The 12,196-nt window shown below is 38.8% G+C and overlaps 1 protein-coding gene across 1 annotated transcript in view; it reads right to left on the reverse strand.

The window, feature by feature from the left end:
• Window positions 1-7,103, reverse strand: part of KLB (klotho beta) — an 18,520-nt gene extending 11,417 nt beyond the window's left edge. The window contains exons 1-2 of the mRNA XM_010146356.1: window positions 7,046-7,103; window positions 6,262-6,953 (exon numbers count right to left, since the gene is read on the reverse strand). Coding sequence (XP_010144658.1) covers window positions 6,262-6,953; window positions 7,046-7,103 — 750 coding nt within the window. The remainder of the gene's footprint in view (window positions 1-6,261; window positions 6,954-7,045) is intronic.
• Between the last annotated feature and the right edge of the window lie 5,093 nt (window positions 7,104-12,196).

A 12,196-nucleotide genomic window follows, 5' to 3' on the forward strand; every position in this document is an offset into this window, starting at 1 on the left:
TGTACTATGCACAAAGCCAAGTAGCATGACAACAGCACCAGGCAGATCTCAGCAATCACACATTTCTAGGCGAAGTGCAGAAAGACAGCTTTGTCCAAACCCAACTAATTAAAATACAATATTGACATGTAAAAAACAGCCAGGAACAACTCGTATCCATACGCACCTTCACGAGGTTGATTAGAAGAAAATTTACTATTAAAAATATTGTCTACAGTAACAATTACAGCCACAGGGTAATTCTAGAGGACTAGACCTCAAGTACAAATAACTACATCTAATATGAGTCAAGATAGGATCCCCATAAACAAATTCAGATGTGTCACTGATGTCTCACAGAGAGTTAACTACTGAAAAAAAAAGTCACTCGTCTATCGTGAGGGTTTTTATAGACGCAGTAGAGACCATAGCATTTACTTGCCTATAATTCTGTTTTGAGTTGCTAATTATCTGTAAAGCAGCTTAACATTCTCAGATAGAAGGCGTCCACAAAGTGCAAACTGTTGATGGAACCAACTGATTAATGTGATTTGTTTTGTAAAACCACATACGAAACACAGCAATTTAAAAGCTGTATCGTACATCCATTTGGCTATTTTGAGTAAATCTTGACTAATCTTTTTTTTTTCAGTTAGAGTTTAACCCCTAATCTTTCACTTTCCTTGTTAGATCAAGGACAAATGTCAAGGCTAAGTACACAGTGAAAGCAGGATCAATATAGTGTATTTATTCTAGATACATATGACACATTAATTTCAGCATAGTTTCCTGGGATTAATATAGAAATTATTCCATGGACTTCAAAGTCACAGAAAGTGGTAAGTTAGTTAGTACTAACCCTGTAAAAAGGGTAGATAAGTCAATTTAATAAAATCAAGATAATAATATTGTTCTGCTCTCCTTGAAATATTCTCATTCTCCTTCAGACTCTGATCCTGTAATTTATCATGTACGTATGCAAAGAGTTTACTATTAAAAAATCAATACATTCAAATTCTTAAGGTATATTAATGTCAAGCATTTCTCCTTGACTGTTTCAGCCATGAGCGCACAAAACAATGTCAGGGTTATACGGAGTTGTTTTAGTGTGCTGGAGAGCAAGAACGTTTAGGAAAAATATAATTTAAAAAACGCTACTACAATGATTCTGACTTTGTTTGGTTTTTAAGCCATGAAGAGCTAGAATACAGACTCTGATGATGTTAAACACCACTTTAGAAGCAGGGCAGGTGTGTGCAGCTTATTGGGAGCTTATTATTCAAGGACCTTTTGGTCTGTGGTAAAGATGCCACATAGGCAGCAGAGCTAAAGCCCTTACTTTGCAAACTGACTCTGAAGCTCAAACCTTGTGAAGTGAAAAAGGGCTCTTGAAATGCAGGTATTTCTAAGAGGGTGGTTTGAAGGACTGAGGCCTTACGATCAAATTTGTTGTATATTAACTGTCTGGTGTTTGGATTGTGTTTTCCTGATGATTTCCAAGATGTTTAAGAAAGCTAACCTGAAAATAACAAATCATACCAAAAAGTGTGAATCAGTGCTGAATTTTACATCATCATTGATGGCTACTGCTGATTGAAAAATCTTCCAGCAAAGACACGTACAAGCATAGACAATTCTGCTGCCCATCCTAGAGCTGTACTTGATGGAGACAGATTTCCCTTCTGCTGTAAGAAATACGAGCACTAGTGTGGCTTCACCTTTCTAGATCCTGGGGAAATGGGGCCCCATTGGAGGAAGGCAAGAAAGTATCTGGTTGGATGTAGAGATAAGAATTATTCCTCATTTATTCAGCAGAAATTTGTTTTTAAGGAGAATGAAAAGATCCCAAAGGCAGCAGTGTCCAAGAAGAGATCCTGGCACAGTGAGAGCTACCAAAGAGCTGGGAGTTAATGCCACTGGGCACAGAGACGAACCTGATCCGTGACGGATCTACACGGAGTATTTGAAAGGGAATTTATTGCCTTTTCCCAGTATGTGGTATGAAGGTCTGTCCATGAAGTAAATTTTTAGGGAGATCTTACTCTGGCAGTTTTCTCCTGGGCTTTTCTGCCAGATGGAAAGGAGTGTGAATGATCTTTAACAGGAAAAAAAACAAAAAGCCCCTTTCCGCCTGTTATGTAGCAAAGGCAGAATTCCATGCAGGGCACTGGTACAGAGGATGAAAAGAGGACAGCGTGGTCTGCAGCTAGTGATCTTTACAAACCCCAGTCTGAGTAGAAATGAACATATCTAGATCCAGAGAAAATGGTAATATCAGGTATATAAGTCATTTAGCTCCAGCCATTATGATTCATCTGTCTTGTATTTTCTTGCTCCTTATTAGATTTATTTACTGTTAAATCAAAGAAATCCATCTATTTTTTCTGTGTGCAGCTTTTTTTTCTTCTCTGCCTCAGTATGACAGCTGCCTCAGGAGTAAGCTGGTGGTTTTTGTATCTTCCTTGATGTGTCTTTCAAATGTTGCATGGCAAGTTACATGTTATCATTAATTGTTTTCTGATGTTGCTTTTGTGAAGTATAGTCTCCTTTAATGAAGAAAAAAAATACACTTTTAATGGCCACTCTTCATTTGGTATAAGATTCCACATGCTCCTCCTGTTAGTGGCAATGATCATACAGCTGAATAGAGATTCATCTTAGTGAACCCCTTAGCAATTTATAATTGGTAAGTTTCCTTATCAATAAATTTCCTATTAATTTCCATGGAAGTAGTATCAGGTCCTTTAAAATGATCGATAGCAGTTATTACCCTCTGTGTATGAAAAGCATACTTAGTCACATGCAAGTATGTTTTTAAAATTGAGATTTTAAGCTCTTCTTCTGTGGATTATTTTCCCCACATGGATCTCCTAACCACCCTGCTTAGCAGCCTTTGCTTCTGCATTCACTAGATCTCTCTAGGGGTCTTGAATAGCAAGCCCCACGTAGAAGTCAGGACTGTCTCTTAAGCGGACACATCTGGGGCACTCCCTCAAAAGGATGCAAGGCCCAGAAGCAGAACACAGCTAGTAGGGGATACAGCAGCTGCAACGCCTTGTGCTAGCCAACACCACAGGGCTCTGGGGCTTGATGAAGGCAGACCAGTCCTACTTCTGTCCAAAAACTTTAGTAAGATAATTACCCACCTCATTGCCTACCTGAATTAATTCCCGGAAGCGGGTATTTTTAAAATCAGTTCTAAAATTCATGGACTTTTTCCTTACGCCAGCCAATTTAATTAGAGTTTTAAGGTGTTTGATTTCTTTAGTCTGTAAATTGATAGTTTAAAATCAAGAGAAATTTCTTCAGCCCTCTTCTAGAGAAACAAAAATCTCCAGCAACTTTCAAACTGTTCTTGCAATAAAATAATCCAAAGTCCAAAACCGCAGAGGTTTATGGTTTGTTAATTCATTTTTGAGATTCTATGAAATTTAGCTTCAGTTTATGATTGATATATCACATTAAAGTAGTCCTTTATATAAATGGTGATTAGTCTTTACACTACCACAACTGCAACAGTGCACAGGGAAATGAAACTAAAAGAAGGACTCATGAGACAGCCTCATTTAGTTTATCCAAAGGTACTGCAAAAGGTCTTGAGAATGATTACTCATCAATTTGCTATGGATCAGAGTGGTGGCCAGATTAGTCTCTTTACAGCATTACAGACCTGTTTTTCCTGCTCAGCATACTTCATGGGTGAACCTCGTAATGTTCACCCGTGGCATGTCGAGTATTGTCTTAGAACAGTCTGCCCAAAAATGAAGCCTTGACATGGACAAGAATGTGGCTCTTTCTAAAGCTGTTGACATAAATGGGAATCTTTTCAACGGCTTTAACAGGATTTGCCTCACACTGCCGAATCCTGACACTTTAGATTGTCTTCTGAGAATGACAATTTTGCTTTGCTGTGGTAAATTAGATGGTAGCCATAATACAATGTCTGAGAAACAGAACTGCATGTACCAGTCCTGAAGTAAAAAGCCATGTGAAATCTCTTTAAAGAGAGATTCTTCAAACATTTCCTGCCTCTCAGAGTAATTTCACAATACATGAATTCTGATTGTGCACCAATACATTATATTAATATGGTATTGTCAATAATATTAAACAAACTGAATGTTTAGATACCCACAGAAATATTTGAGAAAGCTTCTGGTTAGTTGGCTTGAAATATATAAGACTACCTATGACTTCTGTGGCATTACTGGCTTTAATTACATTATACTAAGGAAAAAAAAAAGTTGACTTAGGTCAACTGGCTCCTCAAGAGCTCCCATTCCCCCTCCAACCCCAAACATCAAACTACAGTTTCTCAGATACATTACTACAAATTTGAAATTCTTCATATAGACCTAAAATGTTCAGAAGTTTTATACTGCCACAGGAGAGAACTGCTAAGACATCAGGTAATGCTCATGGGGCTGTAAGAAAGATACAACATGAAAGTAATTTCTGCCCATGTCCCGGTTTGAGCTAGAACTTCCTGGTTTGGGCTGAAACCCAATAAAATAATGGTTTGTGTGTTGCTGAAAATCTCATTAATTCTTTCATTGAAATGATTTATATTACACTCAGATTTTCAGCCTTTAAAACTAGAACCAACTATCAGAACAAGTCTGAGAATTAAATAACACTGACCAAGCTGCTCAGGTGAGTGATTTGTGTAACAGACCCAGCTGTGCTTGGCTTCCTGCAACACCCAGTTGATTCCTCAGCATTGCTCCCCACGGGCAATATTTCAGAGAGATTTCAGAGAGGGAAAATGCAGAGACTGCCTAGTTGGCACCCCAGATTTGATTGTGCCACTTAGAAATGAAGACAAAAAACATTACAAACTTGTGTCTTTTATGTGTATTCTATCAAATATATTTTGTATTGTACTTGAATATAAAAAAATGATTGAGCAACAGTTCTCATAGATGCTTCACAAGTCTCTATAGTTAAATTTACTCTCGTGCTAAGTCTGAAATCTGTTAGTGACTCAGGATGACATATGACTTTTCTATATATAAAACTTCAATTGACTGCAGTGTGAATTTTCTGAAAAAGAAGGTTGTACATGTTCAAGCCCAGAAGCAAGAAACAGAAATAGTCAGTTGCAACATTTTTTTTAACTACTCTGGCAATTACTTTTTTTCCCCACAAGCACACTTCTTTCTGTAGGGCAAATACATTCAGATTTACTTGTCTATTACACTTACAATGTATGGTAGGTAGTCAAAAAATTCTCTTTGTGACAACTCGGAATACTTTGAACAGGGGGAATTTCCTAGCTTCTCTATCAAACAGAGACAAAATAGTGACCTGCTCTGTGAATTACTCTGAGCACGCACTTACAGATTAAAAAAATGCTGTATTGATATTGTTAATTCCTGTCTTAAACTGCTGTTATTGGAAATTGATATAGAATATAGGAAGATAAAATAAGAACATAAGCTTCTATGCATAGGAACTAGCTACTCTGTAGAATGAAATTAATAACCTATCAGAGGAGATGCTGAAATATTTGTCATGCTGTTGAGAATACCAGGAACAATGTTTGCACTTTTTCCTTAAAAAATATGAGCCCCTTCAGACTTATCTTTTTGTCTTTCCCAAAGAAAGAACACCCTGAACTTAGGACCCAGTAACTCAGCTATTGAAACTATTGATCAAGGGATGTGTCATTCTGTAGACGACAGCTGATAAATAAGGCTGAGATAAAAATTAAAATGCTGAAAACATCATGGAAATAATGTAATTTTGAAACTCCCAAATACTGAAGAGGACATTTGTTTTCTTCCAAACTCAAGAACTTCTGACCTTGCTAGTTTAGCAATAAACATTTTGCAGTAGGATCTTACTAAGCTAGAACTAATCATATTTATATATTCATACTCTATTGCTGGTAGAATTGATCCAATATGCAAATAAATCTCATTTTAAAGTAATAGAATAGTCATTTCACTGTAGCCAAATGAATGGTCATGTCAGTTCGCTTAACTAAGTGGAAAGAATAAAGAAGGAAAATCATGCTCTTTAACAGCCAGTTTCGGAGGCAAAACTATTCTAAATAAAATAATAAACAAGCACTTTAAAACAAGTAATTATTGAGTCAGCTGTTGTGACAGCAACAGTAGAATCACCACAAGGATTAAAAAAAGACTGCCTTAGCTAAGGTTATTTCTTGGCGTTTTCTCATTTCTTGAATTTTTTTAAAATATTGATTACATGATTGATTTCTCCCATCAATTCCCGTGGTGGTGCAAGATCAGTTTATAAAATCTTACTATACTGTACCTTGATCAAATTGTGTCCTACAGAGTAGACGGTTGTTATTTTCCCTCTCTCTCCAGGAGCATGAATACCTGTGCCATACCCATGCCAAGCAACTAAATACGGATTGTGGATTGTAATCCAGTACTTAACACGATCTCCAAAGGTTTGGAAGCAAAAGGTGGCATAGTCATTGAAAATATCAATTACTGATCCATTTTGCCATCCCCCGTATTCTTCTTGCAGCATCAAGGGCAGGTCCCAGTGGTACAGTGTAACTACAGGGTCAATATTTCTGTAGAGTAGAGAGTCAATAAGGGTGTTATAATACTGGAGTCCTTTTTCATTGGGAGCTGCTACCACTCCAGTAGGAAAAAGCCTAGACCATGAAATTGAAAACTGGTAAAAGGTAACTCCCAAAAAATCCAGAGCAGACAAATCTTTGTCCAACAAAGTGTAACTGTCACTGGAGGCATCTGTGCCATCAGCGTCCCTGAACTCCGAGTGGATGAAGCGGTCCCAGATGGAGAAGCCTTTTCCATCCTTCCTCCAGCTGCCTTCCACCTGGAAAGCCCCTGTCCCTACACCCCAGAGAAACTCTCTGGGGAAAGTGTCATACAAAAACATCTGTGTTTCACTCACAGGGCTGAAGTGGGGGTCCTTTTTCCACACAGATCTTCCCTCTCCAGCAAGACCAGTAACTGTCCTTATGAAAACTAATGTCCAAAAAGCAACAAATCTCTCCAGTCGTTGGCCACACATTACGCCAGTTTATAGTGCCAGTGTTAAAAAGTCAGATTTCTTGCACTGATGCTGAAGAAAAACCATTCATTTGCCGGAGTCCCCGCTGTGCAGACCGTCTTCATTTGCCATGAACTGCTGAAGTGTCTTATCAAAGCTTCACTAAAAGCTTGTGATCGTAAAAGCCCTGTCAATGATTAGCCTGAACTGAGACCTAGAACAGGTCAGAGGATGGCGTAATTTTTAGGGAGGTGGCCTCTGTATGACCACTGAGACACCTAGCTGGCTTCTGACTGAAGGAAAATAGGTGGCGTGAACAACGTAAATGCTAGTAACTAATTTATTATTATTTAAAGCTTGGTCATTTGGGTGGGAGAATATAGGTCACAGAGGGTGCTAAGAAGCTATCACATCCTTTATTCCCCTTGCAGATGTATTTTGAGGAAATGTGGCAGAAATGTAATTCAGACTACATAGTCTCCAGTTAAAAGGTGATTTATCCCATCTATGTAATAAAAGGTAATTTATCCTGTCTGGCTGGAAGGGCAGTGCATCATTCCTCAGTCCTGCCCTGCTTAGACACCCTACTTCTGCTGAAAAATTCTCCCTGGACTCGTGGTAAATTTTGTTCTCTACAAGAGATATACACACATCCTGCTAACTAAAAAAAATCACAAAGCAAGTCAGTGTTTCTTTCAAACATGCAATTGTTTTTCTGTTGTATATAAAAGTCTGCTGTACAGCTCTGTGTAGAGCAGAAAGCCAAAATTAACAGGGGTCTGTTCCAGTCCTTAAGCAATTTCCCTGGATTTCTTCAAATAAACACAATTAGCAAAGATAATTAGCATTAGCCCTGAAAGATTTTATTCCAATACGGATTAATTTCAAACTCTTGGTAGACACAGTTGGGGCATCAGTACAGCAAATATCTTACAGAGCAATTAGGAGATAGAATTTAACCTTTTAGCATATTTTGGACTACACGTGTTGAGATATAGTCAATTTACTCAACACGGTCAGACCGATGGCTGCCATTTTCGCTTTTCGTGAGACACAGCCATATAAGGTGTACCCGCCTGCAGACCACAGCTGCTGAACAGACTTGCAGAACAAGACAGCAGTGTGAAGTAACTTTACATGCAAGAAAAACACGTGCTGAAAGCTGAACACGGGAACAACTTCTCCCCTAGGTATACTTAGGTATAGCACTGTGCTTGGACGAATTAGCCCTCCTGGCATGTAGGACGTGAAAGTCCAGACGTACTGCCGGGCTACTCATGCTTTACCGCTCCTGCTACCTGGGAGAGCATGCTTGCAGCATTGCTCAACGCCATTGAAACACACCTCCAGTTTAACAATAAAGCTGATTAATCAACAGAAGATGGAAGACATTTTATTAATTTGTTTTTACGATAAACTACAAAACCTCAGTGCGTGTTTGTAAGCATTTCCATGTCGCACCTTCACAAGAAACAGTTTCACCTTAGATGAAGAAGAAAGCTCTCACTGACATTTCCTGCACCGTGGATCCCTCCTGGTGGGGCAGCCACGCATCTAACACGAGTCTGTCACACATAACAAACCTCTCCACTACCTGAAGTAACTGACCCAAACTTTTCAGACAAGATCCTACCAAAGGGAGAGTGGGAAAGAGGGAAGTGGATAGGGAACATACCAAGTTGATCTATGGTATATAGAGACACGATTCTTTTTTATTCTATGGAATAGCATTTTAAAGTGTTAGTTTGGATAATTATTGCATGAACGTAATCCTTTGATTTTTAACATTTAAAAAGCTTTGATTGTATGTATCATACTTTGTGAAAGAAAACCCAAATAAACATCATTATAGATGCCACTAATCATCTGATTACCAGATGCTTGAGTTCAAAACGCCTGGGACAGCTCTGTAATATCATGGCATTGTATTGGCAAGCTAAAGAACAGGTTCCTCCCCCCTAACTATGGCAGAGTTAGTACCCCCGGCATCTTACTGCAGACAATGTGCTGCATCTGCCTGAGATGTGAAAGGTGCAGCAGAGGCTTGGGCTTCAGATGCTTGATCTGGACAAAGTTATGAACGGCATTTCTCTCCTTATTGATATGACTGGGAGTATGCTATAATCAAGGTTGGAAAAGGTCTTAATGTTTCAAGCCTCTGACTCCAGGTTTAATTGCTTTGTCATATTTGTTTGGGCTATAACATTACTTGATAAAGAGGAAGCAATTTGACTGGTGGAAGTCCTATAGTGACTTGAATTTGGAAGAAGGTTTTGATTAGTTTTGAGCAAAGAGTGGGGGAAAGGAAACACCGTGACTGTTAATTTGGAAACCAAATGGCAGAGAGGAAAGAGACATGATCAGGGGCAGTTGAGAAGTGAAGGGGCAAAGGGAGGGAAGAGGAAAGACGTAATTATTCCGCTAGCTCAAGTGCCAGCGTCAGCACAGGCTCCAAGCCTGATGCTGTACGTGGACGTCAGTATAATGCTGCACAGTGGGATTTCCTGCCTCCGGCCGTGCACTTAATGAATCAAGTCTGGGAGAGGCTCAGGTGTCCAGGTCACCTGCCATTACGGTTAAAGGAGCTGCGAAGCCTAATAGCTGTTCAGTTCAGTTCCTAGCAATCACATTTCCTTTTCTTTCTTTGCCTCTGCAAGGCAACAGATTCAAATCATGAAAACAACTTCTCCCCTGACTATCAAGTATGTATTTTCCTTGTTTTAGGGGCTCGGCTTGAAAACCTGGGGTTTGATCTTCAGAAGTGCCGAACACGTGAGTTGAAAGGAGTAGAGTTTTGAATGGAGGCAGGGTTAGGCTCGTATCCGAGTTAAGACACATCCATTCTGCCTAGATAGGCAAATGAAGAGAGAGAAAAGACCTAAAGACAAAGTTCACTTAGAAAAGGTGCAATGTTTACATTATCATCAGCTGCTCAGATCTGCTCCTGCTAGGTGCTCAAAACCGCACAGCTTACGTAATTGCCCTCAACAGTGGGATGCAAATCAGACGCTTATCTTCACCTTCTGTCTTTGCCTTATACCGCAATAACTGTCTGGGATGGGATTGAGTCTTTTCTACAGACACATAATTGTGATGGGTACTACAGAAAGCCTAATGTAAATAGAAACTAGACCACAGATTTACAAAGAATTTTTGGAATTTTTGACTGCAACAAAATGCTAATTCCTGTTCCTACAATGTGAGAGAAATTTGATTTTCTTTACTAGAGACTCTAGTAAGCAAAATACAGGATTCCTCCAAAACAGACTCTGCCATCTAGTAAATTAGTATCTTAATGTCACGAAAAGGATGTTAATGTTATGAAAAAATACAGAGTTTAACCTGAAATTTCAGGAAGCATATTTTGGTTGTGTTTTCCTCATTGTGTCAGCATTACCAGTTAGGGAAATTCCTAACCTGAGAGGTCCTTTAGACACACATGGAGCTCAGAACACCTCTGCTCCATTACAAAGATTTCTTAAGTGATTGCCGAGTATTGTCCCCTAAAACACCTGAGAAACTCTGCCTTATGGACCTCAAAAGTATCTCAGGCTTAAGTTACAAGTATCTGCCTTTTACCTCCATTAAATTTCAAACAATCCAAAACACAGATTTTGTGGAGCAGTAGGTAAAATACTGCTTCAAAAGTTGCAATAAAAGTTGATTTCAATTCCAAAATTGTATCAAGATACAAAATCTGAATGATTTTGAAATCTGAAAATAAAATAAACAAAAAGAAAATGGACTATTTTTTATTTCTCAATATACAAAAATGTGTTTTTCTTATGAACAACCTCCTCTCTCAATAAGGATGACAAAGCCTTGACATAGTAACAACAGTAAGACTGGTTTTGTTCAATGGGGGAAAAAACTCAAGCTCAGGAGTTACTATCTTTTTCATGTATTTTGGGAAAAAAAAAGCCAATAGTCTGTGATTTTCAGAAAGGTAGAAAACACGTCTAATTTTAAAAATTATTTGTCTTAGTTGTACATAGTGATGACATCGAGCTACTTTTTGAAACGCTGTGCTTTTAGTTGGGTAATACGCCTATAAAACATGAACCACAACGTCATGATAGACTCAAAAGAGATATTGCCTTCATTTTATTTCGCAACATGCATCATAATACAGTGAGTATTCAGTTTGGTTTCCTGATACACAGGTATCTTCCTGTATCACCTGGGAGGGAACTATGGTCATTCCAGGTATTCAGTCTGATCTCTTCAAAAGGGTTAAGCTTCTGCCTTCCAAGAAACACGAACACGTCACAAGCCCACAAGCAGATACTGCTCTGCTGGATGTTATTCTAGGTAGCTTTATCACCTACAAATAGAGATAACCACCGGCAATAACTCTTTTAGCATTATTTAAGTGGGTTGTCTGGCTCTGACGACTGTCAGCCATTTTAACTACTCTGTAGTTCTGGTATTAGGAAGATGCACAGCTTTAAAAATTACATAATGAAAAATAAATACTTACATACAAACATATCACTGGACGTGTTTTTCTACAGCGATACCAGATTTGTTTGCTTAGCCATTATAACTGAGTGCACAGGGAGTAACTTGTGAACCAGGCTGAAAAGCACGGCCTGTGCTGGGGGTCTGCATTTACCTGCCCGCTCTGGCACGCGTTTCTTACGCTGAAATCGAAATCCCCGAGCTATGCTAATGTTGAAAACACACGAGTCCACCTGACCACGTGGCTAGTAAAAGAATAGCAATTTCTGTACAAACAGGGTCTTACAATTACTTAAAGTCCAATTTAAAGTAATTAAACAGGAATGGTAATAGATATAATTAACATTTATGTTTTCTCAGATCAGACAAAACCATTTGACTTTTATCTCAATGTAATTATCTTTACTTGAGCTTAACCATACTACCAGGTAGACATTCTCTTGTTCTTGAAAAAAAGAAGAAAAAAATTGAATGCAGAGGTAATACAAATGATACCACTGAAAACTGCACTGCGAGCTTGTACTCTGCCCTTTTATTTATTTTTTTTTTACGAGTGGTTTTCTTCATCAATAGCAGTATTTTTAATGTCACCAGTCCTGTCTGGCCTCCCCGTTCTTCCCCAAGGCCAGCAACTATTCGCGATTCAGTAGGCTGGCAGTCCAAACCTCAGACAAGTAATGACTGAGAGGGGAACTGCCCTTATTTGGTATGCACAAGTTTCTTCCCTCCAGCACGTAGTTCAGTAAGTACGGGGGGG

The sequence above is a fragment of the Buceros rhinoceros genome, unplaced genomic scaffold (assembly GCF_000710305.1).
Source record: "Buceros rhinoceros silvestris isolate BGI_N320 unplaced genomic scaffold, ASM71030v1 scaffold40800, whole genome shotgun sequence".
Lineage (NCBI taxonomy): Eukaryota > Metazoa > Chordata > Aves > Bucerotiformes > Bucerotidae > Buceros > Buceros rhinoceros.